This window comes from Lingula anatina, unplaced genomic scaffold, assembly GCF_051362555.1.
Source record: "Lingula anatina isolate TDL-2025a unplaced genomic scaffold, LinAna3.0 unanchor82, whole genome shotgun sequence".
Lineage (NCBI taxonomy): Eukaryota > Metazoa > Brachiopoda > Lingulata > Lingulida > Lingulidae > Lingula > Lingula anatina.
The window spans coordinates 467,103-491,756 of record NW_028257603.1 but is presented as its reverse complement, the minus strand read 5'-3'; the positions used below and the strand labels follow the sequence as shown (position 1 = coordinate 491,756).

The 24,654-nt window shown below is 37.0% G+C and overlaps 1 protein-coding gene and 2 long non-coding RNA genes across 6 annotated transcripts; 2 read left to right on the top strand and 1 right to left on the bottom strand.

Moving 5' to 3' along the window:
• Positions 1-145: 145 nt before the first annotated feature.
• LOC147759132 (uncharacterized) lies at positions 146-8,276 on the top strand. 4 transcript variants are annotated; one of them, XR_015331595.1, is made up of 5 exons: positions 174-254; positions 406-980; positions 1,475-3,234; positions 6,612-7,159; positions 7,647-8,276. XR_015331595.1 is itself a non-coding variant. In XM_086998438.1 (2 exons), the coding sequence occupies exons 1-2, from the start codon at positions 490-492 to the stop codon at positions 8,077-8,079; spliced, it is 924 nt and encodes a 307-aa protein (XP_086854564.1). In that variant the 5' UTR covers positions 146-489; the 3' UTR covers positions 8,080-8,276. The 4 variants fall into 4 exon arrangements, 2 of the variants coding, with proteins under 2 accessions (XP_086854564.1, XP_086854563.1); XR_015331596.1 differs by having other exon boundaries at positions 152-980; positions 1,475-3,012; XM_086998438.1 differs by lacking the exons at positions 1,475-3,234; positions 6,612-7,159 and having other exon boundaries at positions 146-980.
• LOC147759131 (uncharacterized) lies at positions 8,228-10,178 on the bottom strand. Its single transcript, XR_015331598.1, has 2 exons — positions 9,454-10,178; positions 8,228-8,809 (listed from the first exon to the last, which is right to left on the bottom strand). It is a non-coding gene; the product is annotated as an uncharacterized LOC147759131 (long non-coding RNA).
• Positions 10,179-13,926: 3,748 nt separating this feature from the next.
• Positions 13,927-15,322, top strand: LOC147759130 (uncharacterized). Its single transcript, XR_015331597.1, has 2 exons — positions 13,927-14,321; positions 14,844-15,322. It is a non-coding gene; the product is annotated as an uncharacterized LOC147759130 (long non-coding RNA).
• The last annotated feature ends 9,332 nt before the right edge of the window (positions 15,323-24,654 follow it).

Below are 24,654 nucleotides of genomic sequence, written 5' to 3'. Positions count from 1 at the left end.
TAGGCCTATGCCTGGGACAGATGCATATCACCTGTTAATATTGCACAACAATTAGTATGTAAACAGGCAGCAGCCACTTGTACGCATAGATTCCCTGTAGATAGTGTGTATAAAACGTGAATGTTGTACATGTACATCATAAAGACACTTTTGGATCTGAGACTGAAAATGTGAGGTTGTTCTGTTATGCTTCTCTGTGCACGTACAGTGAAAGACTGAGTCAAATCTGGAGTCATGTCGGAGCCCATATATTAGTTAGTTCGTTAATGGAAATTGATACACTGAAATTCAGTACAATTATTTATCAAAGTGAAAGTCATTCTGGACGGTTCACAACAATAGGCTTAAAACACGCGATCTCAATGCCTTTTTAATCACGTAATTTTCTTTCCAATTTATTTTCAGTTGACCGTAGAAATAAGTCAAAAAGCAGGAACGCCACAGATAAATTAAACCAAGGAGTTATAACTCCTTGATTAAACAAACAAGATGACGATGAACAAATGGACAATTGCTGTTCTTGCCGTTATTATCATAGTTCTTTGCACTTCAATGTATATTTTTCATCCCGTTTGTGAAACGAAATTGGATCATTTATCAAAACACTTGAGTAATTCTATGAAAGAACTTCCACACAGTAACAGTTTAACCACAGAATTCATTAAACGTCTAGGAACAGGGAACATAGACTCCCTCAATGAAGATCTTTTAGAACACTTAAGAGGGAAATGGATTCTTCCTCCTTCCAAGCTGCCCTATAATCTTTCCAACCCAAAGGCAACATACTGGGATCAAATGGGGCAGTCAAAATTGGTAGACAAGATTCTGAAGCAACGTCGCAAAGGATTCTTCGTGGAATCAGGAGCATATGATGGAGAGGCTCATTCCAATTCTCTCTTCTTCGAGGTTTCTCGAGACTGGAAAGGATTGCTTGTGGAGCCAAACCCGTGGTCCTTTGAAGTTCTTTTGAACAAAAACAGGTGAGGGTATAGTTTACGAGCAGAAAGGAGAGAGTCATCGCCTCTTTAGTGTAGCGGTGATGCATGTGCTTTGTTGGATTTTTTGACTTCAGTTAATGTCACAGTGCCTGATTCATTTTTCTTCAGGAGCACATTAAGCGTACAGCGTTTTTTCCCATACACACATTCTTTTGTCTCGTATTGTTAAGAGAAGATGGCAGTCTCTCAGATTTAAAAAAGTGAATAGAATGTCACAAAGTTATTATTATTATTATTGGAAATAGATTGAAGCATCAAGCTTAAAATTCGCGTCAATATGAATTTGGCATGCTGCTTTCTACGCTCATCTAAATTCTATACTTAACGACGATCAAAATGTGTATCCAAGATATAGAATGAGAGTCTTTACTGATCGACATGTTCGTTTTGCTGATCTTGAATATATTACCCGTATCAAAAAAGTTCGTTTATTTCCTCGTCACCTGGCTAAACGTCTTATTTCAAATTCTTTCCAGGAAAACTTACGCTGTTAATGCGTGCTTAGCAACGGGCCGCAGTCCCGCAATGGTTGATTTTACGTTTGCTCAGGAGATAGGAGGAATACCAAAACACAGTCATGAAATTCCTAAAAGGGAACAAAACTTGATAGAAGGAAAAAGTCGCATACAGTGTTTTCCTATTCGTTCTCTCCTGGCCGCCATCGGCCGGAATCACGTAGACTACTTTACCTTGGATGTAGAGGGTGCTGAGATAGAAATCCTCAAATCGTTTCCATGGCAACACGTCACCGTTGACGTATGGACAATAGAGTACGCAGTTCACGGCGGAGGTCCTGATACGCCAAAACGTGGGAAAGCAATCAGGGAGATCTTCAAAAATACAGGACTTTACAGGGAAGGTACCATTCTAGGAGGCCAAGATATAGTGTTTGTTAGAAAGGACGTGTCACAATGAATATGTGAGCAACTGGAACTTTTAAACTATTAAAAAATCTTGCGACGTCATATAATACTAGAAAACGTGCGAGAATACGTGAAAGGGAATACGTAACAGGGAGGGAAATCTTCACGCCTAAAAAACTAAATCAAAACGTGTGTTCAAAACGTAGTCTCATAAAAATGTAATATATGCCACTTGTAAGTCACGAATTGCTGTCTATTATAACTTTTCACACACACACACACACACACACACACACACACACCAAAAAGTCCAAATTTTGGAGGTCGCAGACAGCTCGTAGAAATTTTTCGACATGATCAACAGCCGCTGCGTGAGGTCTACGATTTCTAAAAAGATGGAAAAAGTACGACATGTTAACTCGTTCGCCTGTCGTGCAGGACACGCGAGGAAACTTTTTTCCCCACTTCGCCTGGGTGGCTACGGTGCGTGCGATGCACGTGGTTAAGGCGCTAGATACACGTACTTATTTCTTGCTCACTCCGCATATCCGCACGCCCACCGTGTGGAACTAACGGGCTTCGTGCATGATGAGCGAGAAGTGGTCACTCCATGCGCACGGACCGTGAGTTTACCAGTTGGATTCACAAATCTCATAGTGCATGTAAAGTTACGACCAAATCTTGTTTCGATCAACAACCCCGTCTTTGGTCACGTTTGCACGACCTATAGCCTGCAAGAATCGTTCACTTTTCCGTTCATCTTTAAAATTTTACAAATCCCATTAGATTTTTTTAATGTGTTGGTCGTGCCACCATTTTACTTTAGTACTGTACCGGGGGTACGTGCCTTAGAGATAAACGGTACCGGTTCAATATTCAGTACAAAATCTACCCGTCATATCTGTCAGCTATGCAACGTCAACAGTTATTAGTATAATTGAAACCCTCCTTGATAATATCAGTTGCTTCCTCATGATATTCTCTTCGAAGAGATGTGAATATTATGCTCATCCAAGTATGCAAATGCGTCTTTGCAATCTACCACTGTAAGATTCCAGATCACAGATAACGATCGGCATTTAAGGCCGATTTTATCCCTTAACCAGGTGTGCATCGGCTAATCACAAAGGCCTGTAAAGGAAATCAACCAGGTAAATAACTCATCTTCACTGACACAAGTGGTCAAGCACTGTGAAGTATGATATCTTCGGACAAAGTCTGCCGACTTTTACACAGAATTCAATGCTTTCCGCCATATTGCACGGGTAGCTTTACCCCAGATGCCGGATGACCGACTGTCCCTATTGTAGTTGACCAAGAGCTCGTTAACAATAAAACCTGTTAATTATTCACCGCTGCACTTCCCATGTCAGGTAATAACAGGTATCAAACTCATCTTGGTGGGCTTTCATATTTTTCAATATATCTTATTTATTTCAAGGGGTTATTTTATTGGTATTTGTAAATGACGTTAAATATCAATATTTAAACAATTGAGTTCAAACACGGTCGCGAACATTAATAAAAGTAATTGCTCTCAGGGTATCTTGAAGCATGGGTACATAACTTAGTATATTATGAAAAGCGGGAGATACCCAATTCTTTTAAGTAAGAAGCTACAATTTTTTAATATTGATTTAAATCCTCTCTTCGAAAAATTATATTATAACAACGTGTTATAAAGATCTACTCAAGAAAAAATTTGCTTGGGTAAAATTGAGTACGGAATGAACTGGAGACACTTAATTTGGCTTGTCATTAAGTTTTCACGAAAATATGTCAAATAACTTTATACTGTCCTTGAACGGGTAAAGATTGAAAGATAATTTTAGACAAACTTTGAGGGGGGGGGGGGGATATCCACAAAGAGTAAATGGCTATTGCACCAACATCTTGCCGAAAATTTTACACTGTAATTCTATTTAAATAAGCTAAGGAACTAATTTCCAAATTTAGACTTTCATCACATAACAGGGGCATAACCAGACCTGCAAAAATTGTACGCACAGATTTTTAAAAATTCCAAGCACGCGCAGCAAAATGTAGATTAACGCAAAACATGAAGGACAGCGTAATCACAGCAAATGTACCACATATAGTAGCTTAATTTCCATTAATAATAAAACCATCATTTAAGTCAAAAATATTCTCGCGATTTAATAAATATTCTAATTTACCCAGAACGGTATATTTATTTAAAAGGAGGCTAACTGAAATATAGTTTTATTATTTGTTTGTGAAAATTGCCCATGTCACCCTATTAGTTTGGAGGTCTAAGCTGGATCAAGTCCGTGTTTAAATTCCTATGAAGCTGTGCAGGAAAAATTCTTCCTTTGTTTCTCTAGCGCCTCAATAAACCTTAATCATAGTTAATCAACATGTTATTATCTAATTTACGTCTGTCCTGAATACATAAATATTATTTTCTGTAGAGGCCCATAGGTAGGCCTATGCCTGGGACAGATGCACATCACATGTTATATGTTAATGTTAAATTGATTTATTTCTGTGACAATGCCGAATATATACAAATATAATATAATAATGTGAATATATAAGTAACGGCCCAGCCCTATGGGCTTACAGAGTCACCGGTTGCCAAACATTAGTTATATAGAAGCTTCTTTCTGACCTGAAAGCAGTTAAAGAGAAACCTCGCTGTGCTTCTATGAAAATCTGTAAAAAGCACTTGAGGTCTCTCCTTAACCACTTCCAGGTCATGAAAGATAAGATCACCCACTTTTACTTTTTCAAACCATTTTTTTCTTAAATCTTTATAAATTGGACAATCAAATAAAAAATGATACTCATCTTCTACTTTTTGTGTGTTACAAAGAAAACATAGTCTGTCATCTAATTTTCTGTTAACAAAGCGGCCCGTTTCTACATGTAATGGAAGAACCCCTGATCTAAACTGGGCCGTGATCGATCTTTCCGCATCTTTTAAATTGTACTTAACATAATTTTCCACAAATAAATTTTCTTTAAGTTTTCTGTAGACCCTTAACTTTGGTTTTTTTAATACTGCTTCTTTCCAGGCTCTCTCCTGCAATTTAAATAATATGTTCTTTATAACGCCAACATCACAATAAACTAAATCATTAAACAAATGCTCCATTTCACAAACAGCTAAAACTCGAGAGACATGAGCACACCAATTAATGTTACCCTCTTTTGCCAAGTCATAATCTCTAATGAAAATTTGTTTTGTAATCCTATCGTCACTCATGCTCAAAAGTCTGTTCCACAATCTTATAAGGTGCAACCATCTTTTATATTTAGTATTCATCCAACCTATATCTCCTTCTATGGCCAGAAGAGGAGTAAATCTGTGCACCCCAAGAAATACCCTGGCGGCTCTAAACTGAATTTTATCTAGCTGCTTATATTCATTATATCCCCAAACACCTGCTGCATATTCTAGAATGGGACTAACACAAGAATCAAAAAGCTTTGTGTACGTGGAATACCCCATATATCCTTGATGTTTATACTTAGCTACTATGGAACCCAGTGCCCTACCTGCAGCATGAGACATCACATATGCATTTGTACTATAATTAAGTGTCTCTGCTAAGGTAACTCCAAGATATTTATAAGACTTTTCATAATCAAGTGGCACTCCACCGCAATTAAACTGAAAGTTACTCCTTTCAACACCTGGTTTTCTAAAATATACGATTTTTGTTTTCTTTTGGTTAACAAATAAACTCCATTTATAAGACCACTCACTTAGCTTATCAAGCATAGCTTGCAAGTTTTCCTCAGTAGGAGCAATAAATACCACATCATCTGCATATAATAATATATCTACAACGTTTTTTCCTACTTCAACACCTTTCGAGATCCGTTTTATCTCTTGCGCTAAATCATTAATATATAAGGCAAATAGGGTTGGTGATAGATTATCACCTTGTCTTACACCATATTCAGTATTGAACCAATTAGATTGCATGTCTCCTACCTTAACACAAGCTTCTGTAAATGCATATATGTTTCTAATAGCCCAGTATACTTTACCATCTATACCAGATCTCAATAATTTGTACATTAAATAATCTCTGTCGATGCAATCAAATGCTTTATGAAAGTCTATGAAAGCACAAAAGGTTGATAATGCAACATTAAGTCTATTTCTTATGATAGAATCTAAGGCAAATATGTGATCTTGACAAGACCTATCCCTGCGAAAACCGTTCTGCTCATCTACTAGAACATTTCTGTTGTCAAAAAACTCAGTTAATCTATCGTTTAAAAGACTCGTGTACATTTTTGCTGAGCAACATAATAAACTAATTCCTCTATAATTCAGAGGAACCCTCTGATCCAATTTACTGTCCTTTGGAATAGGGCAAATAATTGCCTTCCGCCATACTGAGGGAATCTTTCCCGAATCCAAGCATAACTGAAATTAATAATTAGCAGCCACTTGTATGCATAGATTTCCTGTAGATAGTGTGTATAAAACGTGAATTTGTACATAATAAAGACACTTTTGGATCTGAGACTGAAAATGTGAGGTTGTTCTGTTATGCTTCTCTGTGCAAGTAAAGTGAAAGACTGAGTCAAATCTGGAGTCATGTCGGAGCCCATATATTAGTTAGTTCGTTAATGGAAATTGATACACTGAAATTCAGTACAATTATTTATTAAAGTGAAAGTCATTTTGGACGGTTCACAACAATAGGCTTAAAACACGCGATCTCAATGCCTTTTTAATCACGTAATTTTCTTTCCAATCTATTTTCAGTTGACCGTAGAAATAAGTCAAAAAGCAGGAACGCCACAGATAAATTAAACAAACAAGATGACGATGAACAAATGGACAATTGCTGTTCTTGCCGTTATTATCATAGTTCTTTGCACTTCAATGTATATTTTTCATCCCGTTTGTGAAACGAAATTGGATCATTTATCAAAACACTTGAGTAATTCTATAAAAGAACTTCCACACACTAACAGTTTAACCACGGAATTCATTAAACGTCTAGGAACAGGGAACGTAGACTCCCTCAATGAAGACCTTTTAGAACACTTAAGAGGGAAATGGATTCTTCCTCCTTCCAAGCGGCCCTATAATCTTTCCAACCCAAAGGCAACATACTGGGATCAAATGGGACAATCAAAACTGGTAGACAAGATTCTGAAGCAACGTCGCAAAGGATTCTTCGTGGAATCAGGAGCATATGATGGATAGGGTCATTCAAATTCTCTCTTCTTCTAGGTTTCTCGAGACTGGAAAATATTGCTTGTGGAGCCAAACCCGTGGTCCTTTGAAGTTCTTTTGAACAAAAACAGGTAAGGGTAGTTTACGAGAAGAAAGGAGAGAGTCATCGCCTCTTTAGTGTAGCGGTGATGTATGTGCTTTGTTGGATTTTTTACATCCAGTTGTCACAGTGCCTGATTCATTTTTCTTCAGGAGCACATTAAGTGTACAGCGTTTTTCCCATACACACATTCTTTTGTCTCGTAGTGTTAAGAGAAGATGGCAGTCTATCAGATTAAAAGAGTGAATAGAATGTCACAAAGTTATTATTATTATTATTATTGGAAATTGATCCATCAAGCTTAAAATTCGCGTCAATATGAATTTGGCATGCTGCTTCCTACGCTCACCTAAATTCTATACTTAACGACGATCAAAATGTGTTTCCAAGATATAGAATGAGAGTCTTTACTGATCGACATATTCGTTTTGCTGATCTTGAATATATTACACGTATCAAAAAAGTTCGTTTATTTCCTCGTCACCTGGCTAATATGTCTTATTTTAAATTCCTTCCAGGAAAACTTACGCTGTAAACACGTGCTTGGCAATAGGCAGCAATCCCGCAAAGGTTGATTTCACGTATGCTCAGGAGATAGGAGGAATACCAAAACACAGTCATGTAATTCCTAAAAGGGAACAAAACTTGATAGAAGGAAAAAGTCGCATACATCCAATTCGTTCTCTCCTGGCCGCCATCGGCCAGACTCACGTGGATTACTTTACCTTGGACGTAGAGGGTGCTGAGATAGAAATCCTTAAATCGTTTCCATGGCAACACGTCACCGTTGACGTATGGACAATAGAGTACGCAGTTCACGACGGAGGTCCTGATACGCCAAAACGTGGGAAAGCAATCAGGGAGATCTTCAAAAATACAGGACTTTACAGGGAAGGTACCATTCTAGGAGGCCAAGATATAGTGTTTGTTAGAAAGGACGTGCCACAATGAACATGTGAGCAACTGAAACTTTTAAACTATTAAAAAATCTTGCGACGTCATATTATACTAGAAAACGTGCGAGAAGACGTGAGAGGTGTATTACCTTTTAGCAATAAGGATAAAACTCGTGGAAAAAAAACACAGCCAACATACGGTCTGTTCTTAAAATGTTCTGATTCAATTAAGGAAATATATTTTATTTTACATTTGTTATTTTAATGTTGTTTCATACAAACTAGCAACTTTCTTAAAAAGATTTATCAACGTTTCTAATTAAAACATTAATTTTTTTTATAAAATAATAGATTATACTGATACGATATTTTAAAGGCTTCTAGCAGAATTTTCTCATACATGTAGCTCTGGGCCCGTGCATGTAACTCGAAAGCATGTCTTGGTAATTACTATTCTTGAGCAAGTAATTTTTTTTTTCAATTCAATCAATACACATGAGCTTTTGTGTTCAAGAGAAGGTACAAAGATATACCCTTGTACATGTAGCATGGTATCCGATATACATTAAGTCTGTAACGAACAAAGCTTCAGATCATCGAAGCTGCATAAGTTCTCATGCTTCTAATCCAAATTGGGCAATTTGAAACCCGTCTAATGCCCATGCATTGTAAAAGTGTTTCTTGTCTTGGTCACTGCATAAGTAGGTACGGGGACCCTTCGGTGTTTGCCCAAATAGCCCCAGCACCACCGTACCACAGGATGATAAGCCACATAACGATACTTTCTGGAAGAATATAATACAAAAGCCCAATAAGTTTCATGACATTAAATATAAATTAAGTATTCTATATATATTCTATTCAAGGTATATTTAAAGCTATCTATAAATTTTAATGGAATATATGAAAGAATAATATAGAATGTTCAATTCATAACGGTCTTCTCAAAGTAAGCTTTGTCGGTGAACTAAACCAGTTTCCGACTGAATCCCCAGCCTGTAGTAAGTTTGTATAACGACTTCCATATTGCATGTATTCGACTGGTTTCAACAGGGAGGGAAACCTTCACGCCTAAAAAACTAAATCAAAACGTACATGTATGTTCAAAACGTAGTCTCATAAAAATGTAATATATGCCACTTGTAAGTCACGAATTGCTGTCTATTATAACTTTTCACACACACACACACACACACACACACACCAAAAAGTCCAAATTTTGGAGGTCGCAGACAGCACGTAGAAATTTTTAGACATGATCAACAGCCGCTGCGTGAGGTCTACGATTTCTAAAAAAAAATGGAAAAAGTACGACATGTTAACTCGTTCGCCTGTCGTGCAGGACACGCGAGGAAACTCTTTTTTCCCACTTCGCCTGGGTGGCTACGGTGCGTGCGATGCACGTGGTTAAGGCGCTAGATACACGTACTTATTTCTTGCTCACTCCGCATATCCGCACGCCCACCGTGTGGAACCAAGGAGTTATAACTCCTTGGTGGAACTAACGGGCTTCGTGCATGTTGAGCGAGAAGTGGTCACTCCATACGCACGGACCGTGAGTTTACCAGTTGAATTCACAAATCTCATAGTGCATGTAAAGTTACGACCAAATCTTGTTTCGATCAACAACCCCGTCTTTGATCACGTTTGCACGACCTATAGCCTGCAAGAATCGTTCACTTTTCCGTTCATCTTTAAAATTTTACAAATCCCATTAGATTTTTTTAATGTGTTGGTAGTGCCACCATTTTACTTTAGTACGTGTCTTAGAGATAAACGGTACCGACTCAATTCAGTACAAAAGCTACCCGTCATATCTGTCAGCTACGCAACGTCAACAGTTATTAGTATAACTGAAACCCTCCTTGATAAAATCAGTTGCTTCCTCATGATATTCTCTTCGAAGAGATGTGAATATTATGCTCATCCAGGTATGCAATTGAGTCTTTGCAATCTACCACTGTAAGATTCCAGATCACAGATAACGATCGGCATTTAAGGCCGATTTTATCTCTTAACCAGGTGTGCATCGGCTAATCACAAAGGCCTGTAAAGGAAATCAACCAGGTAATTAACTAATCTTCACTGTCACAAGTGGTCAAGCACTGTGAAGTATGATATCTTCGGACAAAGTCTCCTAAATACATGTAGCAGATCAAGGTAAAAGAGCATTGTTTGCTACTGGTAGCATGGAAAAAATCATTACTTGAATGTTTTTAAGAAAGGCCATACGAATGTGGGGTGTAAAAAAGACCACTACTGATAACTTAGTTCATTGTTCATAACTTAGTATATTATGAAAAGCGGGAGATACTCAATTCTTTTAAGTAAGAAGCTTCAATTTTTTAATTTTGATTTAAATCCTCTCTTCGAAAAATTGTATTATAACAGCGTGTTATAAAGATCTACTCAAGAAAAAATTTGCTTGAGTAAAATTGAGTTCGAAATGAACTGAAGACACTTAATTTGGCTTGTCATTAAGTTTTCACGAAAATATGTCAGATAACTTTATACTGTCCTTGAACGCGTAAAGATTGAAAGATAATTTAAAACAAACTTTGAGGGGGGGGGGGATATCCACAAAGAGTAAATGGCTACTGCACCAACATCTTGTCGAAAATTTTACACTGCAATTCTATTTAAAAAAGTTAAGGAACTAATTGCCAAATTTAGACTCTCATCACATACATGTAACACGGGCATAACCAGACCTGCAGATTTTAAAAAATTCCAAGCACGCGCAGCAAAATGTAGACTAACGCAAAACATGAAGGACAGCGTAATCACAGCAAATGAACCACATATAGTAGCTTAATTTTCATTAATAATAAAATCATCATTTACGTCAAAAATATTATCGCTTTTTAATAAATATTCTAATTTATCCAGTATATTTATTTAAAAGGAGGCTAATTGAAATATAGTTTAATTATTTGTTTGTGAAAATTGCCCATGTCACCCTTTTAGTTTGGAAGTCTGACCTCATATGAAATAAGCAACAGTATCATTCAAATACACTGTTTCATACAACTCGGGATAACCATAATTAGATGCTTGTTAAAGAATTGAATAGACGGGAAGTGGTTTTACACAGCTTCACGAGAATTTAGACCCCTCGGGTAAGACATCTGAATGAGTATAAATTTTATCAGAAGCCGGAAACGTCATCTTACAGGTAGGCAATGCAGCTAAGTTTGACAGCTCCGCCGGTGGCACGATTGTCGTTATCCGACCACGTAGCTCATTAACTCGCAGGCTAAGCAAAAGGACGTTTTTTAGAGTCTAAAATTTACAAAATGAGCTTTTACTTCGTTTATTTGGATAAAGATATCGTTAGTTGGGCATGTTTTCTGAATAATATGCTCCGTTCAGGCCATTCTACCCCAAGGCTCTCGATTTCCGGCCAGCTCGCTCTTGATTTCATATACAGTATAACCCATATCAACAATACGAAACTCTATCCATCACCGTCAATATTCGTGGGCGTTCTTCTTCAAAATTTTGCCTGGGGCGCTTCCATATTTGGAAGTCACAAGTCTAGTACATCAGAGCTTTGTCCCCCTGGAGCTCCCATATTTGGAGGTCATAAGTCTCGTACGTCACAGCTGTGCCCGCCTGGAGCTGCCTTTTCCGCCTTGCGCTGTTGTTATCTCGTGCAGACGAGACAAGAAGCAAGTGGCCAACGCGGAGTTGGAAGTTTGAACTAAGGATAGCTTGCAGTCGAAGGTCAGTACCACAACACAAGCAACATTCTGCTTTAATACAGTAAGGATAATTAAATAAAGCAGAATTAAATCTGTTTTACGTTTCATTATGGTCTGATGACATTCAACTGCAGATTCACTGCGGAGCAGTTCTATTTGATTGACGGAAATCTAACATGGCCGCTGTTCGTCAGAGCTGTTAAAAGCGATGGCATCACAAGATTTTTAACAAGCTAGCTTTTACTGTGCTCTGACACTCAGAGTAGGCCATTCCGACGGTATGACGAAAAACCTTTAACCAATTCTCTTCTCCCTTTACGTGAGACACTCGACCACCCCCACACAACAACTGGTTTTTCGCGAACATTAAGGCATCCTAATCGAATTATCCTCGGCATAAAAGCATGTTTCGACCCAATGGCCAACGCTCGATCCGTCCCTCTACTCGGATTCAATGTTACATACCATTCATAATTAGACACTTAAGTTCTAGACATCTGACCATTTAGACAGCCATGTTTCCCTGTATATTTCAGAAGGAATAATGGACACTAGCCAGGCAATTTTGTTTAGGGGGCAATTTTGTTTAGGGGTTAGGGGTTATAAATTGTTATGGTCAGAATTGGGAGAGATAAATAGTACCTACTATCGTGGCCGACTGGATTTGGTCATTTTTGGGCCACTTTGGAACACTCTCACAAATACGTAACGAAAAATAATCTTCGAGTTCTTTAACATTGATGTATGAATCTCATGTTGACTATCAAATATTGTCATAGCTGCAAGTTTGAAAGGAGTGAGAGTGGCCCCAAACGCATTCTACATGCGGTTTTAAGCCCGATGTGACGTGACAATGAGTCCCCCATGATAGATAGTCCGGTTCCTATTAACTTGCACAGGTAAGTAAGCCTCGGCTTAGATTTTGACCCACCTACGTTAGGCTAACCCTAACCAGCATAATGTAATGGAGGGTGGACTTTCTGTTACACGGGCCCTCAGTTTCCTCACATAGGCGTAACATAGCCTTAAAATGCAGAGTGTCAATGCCTTATTTAGTCACGACGTTTTCTTTCCAATCTTTTTTCAGTTGACCGTAGAAATAAGTCAAAAGCCACGGACGCCACAGATAAATTAAACAGCCAAGATGGCCATGAACAAATGGGCAGTTGCTGTTCTTGGTGTTATTATCCTAGTTGTTTGCATTTCATTGATTGTTTTTCGTCCCGTTTGTGAAACGAAGATGGATCATTTATCAAAACACTTGAGTGATTCTATAAAAGAACTTCCACACACTAACAGTTTAACCACAGAATTCATTAAACGTCTAGGAACAGGGAACGTAGACTCCCTCAATGAAGACCTTTTAGAACACTTAAGAGGGAAATGGATTCTTCCTCCTTCCAAGCTGCCCTATAATCTTTCCAACCCAAAGGCAACATACTGGGATCAAATGGGGCAGTCAAAATTGGTAGACAAGATTCTGAAGCAACGCCGCAAAGGATTTTTCGTGGAATCAGGAGCATATAATGGAGAGGCTCATTCCAATTCTCTCTTCTTTGAGATTTCACGAGACTGGGAAGGATTGCTTGTGGAGCCAAACCCGTGGTCCTTTGAAGTTCTTTTGAACAAAAACAGGTGAGGGTAGTTTACGAGCAGAAAGGAGATAGTTATCGCCTCTTTAGTGTAGCGGTGATGTATGTGCTTTGTTGGATTTTTTTACATCCAGTTGTCACAGTGCCTGATTAATTTTTCTTCAGGAGCACATTAAGTGTACAGAGTTATTTTCCATACACACATTCTTTTGTCTTGTAGTGTTAAGAGACGATAGCACTCTCTCAGATTAAAAGAGTGAATAGAATGTCACAAAGTTATTATTATTATTTTAAATAAATTGAAAGTTCAATCTTTAAATTCGCATTAATATGAATTTGACATATACGCTCATCTAAATTCTATACTTAACGACGATCAAAATGTGTATTTAAGATATAGAATGAGAGTCTTTACTGATCGACATGTTCGTTTGCTGATCTTGAATATATTACACGTATCAAAGAAGTTCGTTTATTTCCTCGTCATCTGGCTAAACGTCTTATTTCAAATTCTTTCCAGGAAAACTTACGCTGTTAATACGTGCTTAGCAACGGGCCGCAGTCCCGCAATGGTTGATTTTACGTTTGCTCAGGAGATAGGAGGAATTGACCCATTAGAGCCTGCGTCATCAAAACAAACGGCAGCCATACTGGAGGGAGACCGGAATCGTCTGCTGCGCATGAACAAGCCATGTCTGTAGTTCAGTTTTCGTTTTCTGTATTTTTTTTCATATTTAACCGAGCAAAATGATGAATTACTGCAGGGTATTTGATCGAGAGAAGCTAACTTACTTTACAAGCGTTCACAGACTGCCTGCAGTGGTAAAAATCCATGATGAAGGAACTAAAACCATAAACGGAGGAGAGACGGCGAGGTGGCTTTGAATCAAGACTCTTCGGAAAAGTAAAGGATAAAACTAATTTATTTTATAGCAAAGAATGAAGAGCCAACTGTGCAGATTTACCATAAAAGAAAAAACAGTAGAACACCAAAGACCTAGGTGTGTACGTTTGGGGCGCACGTATATATTTAAAGTAGTGCCCAAAAAGTGTGGATGGAGAGTGTGTTAATTTGTTAAAACGTGTGGAAATACCCAGGCAGGGTTTCGACTTTTATAATGAAGACTCACCTATTGCCTTGGGTGTAATTTGTTATCAGTTACGGTGCTCTCTAGATTTTATCGGCTGTCACCTACCTCTTTTATACCTGGTTAGCATTATTCCCAATTAGTGTCAAGGCTATATTTGTACTGTACACAGCTGAGCTGGGCCAATTAAATCAATTACCTGTATGAAGTGTATTTGGAAGTTAGTGGCTTAATTTTCGATTTGGTGTAGTGATAAGAGTAATTTTATTTTGCAAGTAAATTCTACCTCAGGTGTAATTGACATAACTTTAATAACCTCATGAAATAATTTTGCACTTTCCTCTGTAAAAATGTTAAATTCTGCTCCTTTCAACTGTAATGTTGTAAGTTATAATATGAATAAAAATCACTATTGTTATCTTTCTATTAATTTAGATTTACATGTAGGAAATTGATCAGGCATTTCCCACCAAGCCACACTGATTGGGTGCAAGTAAATTATAAAAAAGAAAAAAAAAAAAAAAAAAAAAAAAAAAAAAAAAAAAAAAAAAAAACGGAAGCTTTTGATGACAGGTACAAAAAGGCAGCTAGATGACACACAAGGTAGAAGCAGCAAAAAATATTCCTAGATCTCTGTGACCAGCTGAGGAGACAGGATCTGAACATCAGGAGAGTGAAATCCAGTGCATGACAGGAGTTATTTAATTGAAGCGACACTCAGAACTCAGCATTTCATGTTCACTTTTATTCATACAAAATGTGCACTTTTCCTATATGTTTAAGCAAATGGTTGCAGAAATCAATTCATGAACTGAATTATTATTTTACATTGGACATCATAAATACATGATTGTGAAAAATGCCTTGCTTCTGTGAATGACTGAATAATAATAAAATCCTTACAATGTTGCTTATATGAATGGTTGCATTCATGGTGAATATTAAACTCTCTCAAACAACAGTCTCGTTACATGTACTTTCTAATGAACCAAAATGAAGTACAAGAATGCTGAAATAATTTAAAAAGTTGATGATGGTATAGAGCAAATGTTCTGCATACTTTACTTCTGTACTGTATAAACAATAGCATCTGAAAATCCCCAATACAGTTAGGCTTTACATTAAAAAAAGAGAACAACAAATACCTGATATTGCAGTTTTAAAGTAAATTTAAAATACATGAATTTTGTTCACTGAATACCTAGCAAAATATTCTCAATGCAAATGGTATATTAAATTTTATAAAATCAGTTTGATACAATACTTTTTATGACAGTAGATGTATTTTGAAAACTTATTTACAACACAACTCACCAGCTTTATTTTGATATAAAGGACACGTCTTTTTCATCATTGACATAGTTTCTATTGCTCCATTGATATCAAGTGTATAGTCCCATGGCAAATTCCCATCCTCTAAGTCCCACTTAAACTGAGGTTTGAGGATATTTGTAGTGCCTAACAAATGCTTCTGTGAATGACTGAACTAATAATAAAATGCTAACAATGCTGCTTATATGAATGAACAACAGTCTTGTTACATGTACTTTCTAATGAACCAATATGAAGTACAAGAATGCTGAAATAATTTCTGACAGCTTCACGATGTAAAGATAAGTCATAACTAACAGCAATATTTCATGTCATAAGACAATCATACATTCTTCCTTGAATCCACAAGGGTTTATCCTAATGATCAGCTCAAATTTTTTATATCTATCCTTTATGAAAACAGTTGCTTCTATTTATGGTTAAACTTATGATTACACATTAAACTCTCTCAAACTATAACTGTTATTACCCAATGAACAAGAAAAATGAAGTACAAGATAACTGAACTATCTTCTGACAACACGATGTTGGGTAAGTAGCATTTAGTAGGATTTCACGTTTTTAGACTGTCTTGAGTTCATATCGGTCGATCCCGCTGATCAGCTGAAGCCTCAGCTTGTATATATCCTTTTCCCTTTGGTGTCCTTGATCGTGATATGAAGTTTACTTTATTTTATTTGGTTTACCTATATTTACGCTACTATTCCCCGTCGTTCATTCCCTCCAGCATGGCCGCGGGACTAGTGTTACGGAGCAAATATGACGTCACTGTAATCGGTTAATACCAAAACACAGCCATGTAATTCCTAAAAGGGAACAAAACTTGATAGAAGGAAAAAGTCGCATACAGTGTTTTCCAATTCGTTCTCTCCTGGCCGCCGTCGGCCGGACTCACGTGGATTACTTTACCTTGGACGTAGAGGGTGCTGAGATAGAAATCCTTAAATCGTTTCCATGGGAACACGTCACAGTTGACGTATGGACTATAGAGTACGCAGTTCACGACGGAGGTCCTGATACGCCAAAACGTGAGAAAGCAATCAGGGAGATCTTCAAAAATACAGGACTTTACAGGAAAGGTACCATTCTAGGAGGCCAAGATATAGTGTTTGTTAGAAAGGACGTGCCACAATGAAACAGCAATCATGATTATGTATATGTTACAAATGGAACTGTATTTCTAAATTTCCACGTGTATTTCTAAATTTCCACAATAAGAATGATAGAAAAATGTTGCTTTTGGTCCGTGCATACATAGTGATGTAGTTGTACAAGCAGCAGCTGTACATGTGTTCAGAAGTCTTTATGTTATGCACGTAAAACTGAATTTGACTGGCACTTTATGAGTAACTATCAAAGTTAAAAGGTCTACAAACCGTGGTGTATTTGGAGGAAAACTGCACTTTCCACGTATATTCAATAGTAAATCGTATATGCGCGCATATAAGGCGTATAAATCCATTGAACTCGAGGATGACACACAAGGTGCCATTGAAGCAAATGTCGGTCAGTTTGCTGTGACAGGCAACGATAATGTAGAACAGTTGATGTACCAGTATCAGTGTGACATTTCTCCGTTTGGTAAGAGAGTGACGGTCTAGTGTAAGCACATACAAAGTTGCAGTTTTTATGAAATTTAAAGTTCTTTTGTGGGCTTACCCTTTGTCAGTGTGGTACCGGTAGGCCTATCTTCCATGCATATATCAAGGTTTGGAATAGTAAAGCTTACATTAGTGAATAGTGGATGCTGATTTATAAATGATAAAATCAGAATCTTGGCTGTTTAGTGTAGCCCACTAGTATTAATGCACATGAACTTTTTTAATTCCGTAGCTTAACTGTTATTGAGCACAAGAGAAGAATTTCATCAGCTGTGTTAAGTTATAACATAGAATGATGTGATTTTTTCTTCAGTCACCTGGATAGCCTCATTCCCTGAAGAAGATGTCCTGATAGACATCGAAATATTGGAGGTAAAAACTATCTCAATATTAGCTGTTGACTGAATAAAAATCACATCATTTTTATTGAGCACATAGTTCATACCAAGTATATCGATGTTCAATTTATTTTCACAATTGCAATAAGTTAAGCGTGGCAAAAGCTGTGTAGTGTTTCATCACAAACTTTTCAAGAATTCACTTGGAAATGAAGTCATTAATTTACAAATTATACTAAATAAAACTCTATTCATGTCTCACTGAGGCCCCTATTTCACACAGACCACGAATCCCACGAATCGCCAGGAATTGACAAAATTTGTCAATTCATGGCCATTCGTGGAATTCGTGGTCTGTGTGAAGTAGGGGCATGATAATGCGCGTCGAAAATCCTAAAAATCACGAACCATCGGGTGTAATGACTTTGTTTCACGAAGGGTGGAGAATAGAAATTACATTCACGAGTCACGGGAATGGGGTGCTTCACGAATCACGCTAAAGAAAGGGAACGTTTCACACATCTCGAGAACTAAAGAGTGGCTTTCAGGGGTAACGAAAATAACCAAATATGAAAGCGTATAAAAAACAAATGATCTTGTTTGCAGTGAATGACATTTACAAAAAAGCAAAGGTTAGTATTGTAGATAAAATAACAGAGTGGAACTGTGTATTGCTTTTATAAACTAATACGAGTCTGGTATTTAGACCATATGTAGAAGAAAAAGAAAACGAACCTCTTCAATAAAGCCTTAACTATGGTTTTACAGATTGTTTTTTCATACTACAATATTTAAGTATTATGTCATTGTAAAATCTACTGAACTTTTAAGGGTTTTAGACTTTAAATAAATATTGTTTTTATTATCACATTATTATTATTATGTACGTGAACTGAATTGGCATGGCGAATTTCGTTATTCTAGATACATTTTTAGAGAAATAAGATCTCCCAAAGACAGTCAATATAGCAAATGTGACGGCACAGTAAAGAAAACTAGACTTTCTTTCAATCATGATCATAAAATTATTGTTTGCTCTAACAACTGAAAATGAGTTATCTGCTTCACAGTAATATTGTTGGTTGATTCATAGATTTTTTATTCTAATTTGCTTGTGAATTAATGTAATTGCCAATTAAAGAGTAACTGGTTTTGGCGCCCTCTATCAGCGGCACGTTTTATAGGACGCCTCCCATGTAATATTGACATGTAGACATTTTATATCATAACACAATGACGAACCGAATATAGGTTGCCGAAGAAATAAATGTTACATTATAAGCCTCTTTGCAGGATCAGCGCCTAGTCTATAATGAGCGGATAGGGAAGGGGTAGTTACATAAAAGTAGACAGCTTGATCGTGTAAGATCTCACAGGGACTTCTTTAATTTTGCAACAGGCTATACCAGAGACCCCTGTGAAAACAGAGAGTAGATTATGCACTATTTATTAAATTGCTTAATATTCAAGCAGGGCCCATTATTTCAAGGCGAATATTCATATCACAGTATGTACATGGACGGTATTCTGTAAGAATGAAATCTCGAGCTTCATTGATTCCTAGCGTGTGAATTGAAACGTTTATGTCTGAGTCAAATTAAATTCTAATTTAAATTTTTTAAAAATCAGCAGACTATTTACATTGGGGTACAAGTATTGCATACAATATCAACATCATATCGACTATCCCGCATAATTTTTCTCTTTCATTTCCTTTTCTGACGCCAGTATCGTGCCACTGTAATGTAGACTTTTTCTGGGACGCTTATTATACAGGTTTATGTCTGGGTGTGCAAGTATTGAGTATTAATCTAGAAGGTAAGCTCGACGCAGATCAGAACTTTGGTTTCTTAAACAGAACAGCAATTCTGAAGGTAAGTGAATATATTAACAGCAAGGGGTTATCATCTTTGAGAGTCTGTCAAAATATTCCTAAGTGTTGGATTACAATGGGGGTACGGTGCTTCCATATGAAAGAGTATGGGTTTGTCTTATTATAACAGACAATTTTGTGTTTCCAAACATTGTTGTGTATTTTAAACTTTTTAATTCTTAGCCGAAAATGATACTAAAACAACGCTTAAAATTGAGACACAGACAAACCAGTCTGTGTATTATGGAAAAGAAAAGCTCTCAGAATAGAATTGTCATGTTTTTAGGTCATCTTAGGGATCATTTACTACACACACGCTAGAAAAAATTGTTTGTCACAAAATTTGATGGGTGAAGAAAACGGTTTACTGTGCATTAATATCGTTTTCATTTTAGTACAAATTATTATCACCCATACACGTGAACTATACAAATCGTTCAATTTCGGGATATAAATACCTGAAGTACACCTTCAGGTCATCTTTCATCTCCGTGAGTTTGCGGCAATCGGTGCATTTTCACGGGAGCAGCGGCCATTAGATGCCGAAACAGAAATCTCTCTCTAATTCTGGAATCGTTAATGCTAGAGACCTCTTGTTTTTTTTTTTTTTTTTTTTTTTGTTTTGCATTTGATAGAGCATGTCAAGCCAAACACTGAAAGTGACCTCCGTTTTTTTGTTTTCCATACGGTTTACGAGCTATGCTGTATCAAAAAGTACATTTTGGTGGTGAAAGTAAAATGTGCAATACGGTAATATGCATAAATTTTTTGAACGTCTGGAAAAGATAACATAAGGCTTGTCGAGGCAGACAACTTCTGGTCAAAAAATGACATTATTTCATGAAATTTGAACATCTGGAACTTCTGAGCGCCTCCCATTTCAAGAATTTCAACCAAAATGATCTTTTCTTTATTTCAGTTAATTTCTTCTGTAGGAAATTTATGGCACATTATTGTAACTCTAAAATTGTAACATTAGTCCCTTATATCTCCAAAACTGGCAGAGATAGGTCCATAGTTACTATTGAAGTTGAATAGGAAGTCATATAGTTGCAATTTAACTGTGACCTTGAAATTGACCTTTGACCTACTTTTCACCATGACCTGAAGTTTGAAACTTTTTCAATGCTTTACCTTTAAAACTGGCATAGATATGGCCATAATTACTATAGGATTTTAATAGGAAGTCATATATTGACAATCTGTGACCTTAAAATTGACCTTTGACCTACTTTTTACCATGGACTGAACTTTGCAACTTTTTTGGTTCGTTGTATCCCCAAAACTGGTAGAGGAACGCCCATATAGTTACTATTGCACTTGAACAGGAAGTCATATACTGGCAATTTAACTTAAAATTGACATTTGACCTTCTTTTCGCCATTAATTGCACTTCACAAATTTGGATTTAAACTTTTACTCTTCCCCATGATTTTGTTTTAAATTGTAATTTTCAATAAAAATATTTAGAACTCTTTGTCAAGCTCAAAAACTAGAGGTGATATGGCGATATGGCGATATGGCGATGAACAAATGGATAATTGCTGTTCTTGCCGTTATTATCCTAGTTGTTTGTATTTTCATGATTATTTTTCATCCCGTTCGTGAAACAAAATGGGATTACTTATCAAAACACTTGAGTGATTTTATAAAAGAACGTCTACACAATAACAGTTTGACCACAGAATTTATTAAACGTCTTGGAACCGGGAATATAGACTCCCTCAGTGAAGACCTTTTAGAACACTTAAGAGGGAAATGGATTCTTCCTCCTTCCAAGCTGCACTATAATCTTTCCAACCCAAAGGCAACATACTGGGATCAAATGGGGCAATCAAAATTGGTAGACGAGATTTTGAAGCAACGCCGTAACGGATTCTTCGTGGAATCAGGAGCATATGATGGAGAGGCTCATTCCAATTCTCTCTTCTTCGAGATTTCTCGAGACTGGGAAGGATTGATTGTGGAGCCAAACCCGTGGTCCTTTGAAGTTCTTTTGAACAAAAACAGGTAGGGGTATTTTGCAAACTGTAAGGAGATATTCATCGACTCTATAGTGTAGTGTAGTGTAGTGTACACTGTAAAAAACAGTGTTTAGCACTTAAACACATTTCTAAGCGCCTGTTTTGTCTCATTTTTTCGACGCGTTTAGCTCCTAAGCACGTTAAGATCCTTAACATGTTACACGCTTTGACGCGTTTGACGCCTTTTAAATGTAGGGTGCATTTGCTTAACTTTTAGGTGGTAGGGGTTTCAACTGTTTTAGTCACACACGCGCGCGCACACACACACACACGAAGTCACGGTCACCTGTAACTGCTTTAGTTATCTCTATCTATCACAGGGATATGTAAACTGTCAACATCGTTGACTTAATGCCGTCACCTTTGCAGCGGGACTTATTCATCCTTGTGTTGGCTGACCTTTCGAGGAAGTTTATTGGAATATATTTCTGCAAATCAAGTTAGGAAAATTCACTAGTTTACTAAAAACACGAAACAGCTATCACTTTTACTTTAAAACATTTTTTGTCATATTTTGATAAAATGCGTTACGGTATGGATGTCTATTTATTTTTTCCGGAAGTAATGGACAATAGAACATAAGGATGATGGTGGGGTATTCATTATAATGGTTTATATAAGCTTTCATCGCATGCTGGTTATTTTGGTAACTATAGTCCGAATATTTAACAAATCGCACCGCTCTAGTCGCCTACTAACCCAAGCCCAATTTGGAATAAACCGCTAACTGTAGTTCATACAGCACTAAGATCAAATAAAAGGATATATAAGATCTTTGTACAGCATAAGACGTGTTTTGGTTATTCATAAAAAAGGTTTTCAAAACATTAAATAATGTTTTCCAGAATGTTATAAAACGCTTATAAAACTGCAGGGGCATCATTTTGGATGGAGTTAAAAACACCCATAACGTTACCATAACTATTCTTTACCATCACCATCATGTAACCAGCTGATAACGTCGTGAACTTGTTACTTGGATTATTACTTAATAAGTCTATTTTAAATAATCACACGTTACTGCAAGGAAGGACACAACGCGTTCGATCAGGCTGTTCCACGCCTCCAACAGCTCCATACGTTTACAAGGGGAAGTGTTAAGCCAAATTGTTGAGTCTTGTAATAAACTTGTTATGGGATCGTATACATGGGATTGTGAAGTATTTTTTTTTTCTGTGACAAGCTTGAAAAGCTAAACGTGTTGTTCAGCAGCTCCACGTGTTTAGGAATTCCACACCTATAGCAGCTCCATATGTTTAGCAGCCTCACGCGCTTAGCAGGGGAAGTGCTTAGCCAATGTGCTTAGCTTGTGATAGACTTGTTATAGAGCCATATGCCGGTGAAGTTAAACACATAGCTAATCGTGTAACACTGCCAACGTGTCTAGCTTTTACTTCTGTGAAACGCTTGAAAAGCTATACGTGCTTAGCTTTTACACATATTTCTAAATGCGTATAGGTGCCTAACGTGTGTTGTATGTATTTAAATGCTAAACACTGTTTTTACATTGTAGTGTGCATGTAGGCCTACTTTGTTGGATATTCTGGCTTCCAGTTGTTACAGTGCTTAAAGGGATAATAACTGTTCGTTTAGGCAAAAAATGAATTTTCCTGGAGTAAACAGTAATTTTCCCATACTTACCAATGGTTAATGAATCCATTCTTACATTCAAAGTTAGCCCCTGAATTTTTTCTAAAAAGTTTGTTTTTTTGTAATAATCGCTGAAGAGTTTATAACAGAGTATGCCTATCCATCTATGGAGGTCACGTGGTCCGATGACAAGCTCAGACATCAGAATAATAGCTATAACTGCCGTTTTTGTGGTAAAATAGAATATATAATATTTATGTGAGTTGTTTACAATGTTTTTATTGTGAAATATAGACCTCATACGAAGAGTTATTATCCTTTTAATTAATTTTTCATCAGGTGGATAAAAGTTGTTTCTAGTCTATAAGTGAATAGAATGTCACAAAGTTTTTTTATTGGTTCTAGTAATTAATTGTACCAACAGACCTTATATTCCTGTCAATATAAATGTCTAAATTTTATATTCAACATCAGTTAAAATATGCATTAGAACATCACAACATTTATGTACCAATGTATTCATTTGTTAATAAATATATATTATATGTAGCAGATAATGTTTCTTTATTTCCTCGTTTCTTGGGTAGTATGCTATAACTTCGTTCCAGGAAAATTTACGCTGTTAATACGTGCTTAGCAACGAGTCCTTCAATGGTCGATTTTACGTTCGCAAAGGAGATCGGAGGGATACAAAAACACAGATATGTAACTCCGAATGATTATCAAAACTTGGTAGAAGGAAAAAGTCGCATACAGTGTTTTCCCATTTACTCTCTCCTGGCCGCCATCGGTCGAAATCACGTGGACTACTTTAGTTTGGATGTAGAGGGTGCCGAAATAGAAATCCTTAAATCGTTTCCATGGGAACATGTGACCGTAGACGTGTGGACTGTAGAGTTCTTGGTTTACGGCAGAAGTCCTGATACGCCAAAACGTGAGAAAGCAATCAGGGAGATCTTCAAAAATACAGGACTTTACAGGGAAGGTACCATTCTAAGGAACCTAGATATAGGCCCTAGTGTTTGTCAGAAAGGACGTGCCACAATAAAAAAAAAAGCAACCATGAATATATGTTACAACTGGAACTGCATTTTTGTGTTTTCACGTGATACAATATGGATGACAGAAAACAAAATCTTGCTGTTGGTCCGTGCATGTTGTTGGTCCGTGCATGCTGTTGGTCCGTGCATGCTGTTGGTCCGTGCATGTTGTTGGTCCGTGCATACGTAATGGTACAAGAAGCAACTATGTTCAGATATTATTCGGTTAAGCCCATAAAGTTGAGGTTGACTCGCAATTTATGCGTAACTATCAAAGTGAATAGATCTAGAGAACGCGGTGTGTTTGAAAAGAAAACTGCATTTTTATGTAGAACAGGTGCTGTGATACTGCGTTATTTATGCGTGGCAAAAGCTGTGTAGTATTTCAGCACAAACTTCTCAATAATTCGCTTGGATGCGTAGAGATATACTGGAGGAATACTACTAC

Excerpts from the sequence above, each read along its gene's own strand:
- LOC147759132 (XM_086998437.1), top strand. The coding sequence starts at position 490 with ATGACGATGAACAAATGGACAATTGCTGTTCTTGCCGTTATTATCATA. Across the intron at positions 981-1,474 it reads GTTCTTTTGAACAAAAACAG|GAAAACTTACGCTGTTAATG; the intron begins GTGAGGGTATAG and ends AATTCTTTCCAG.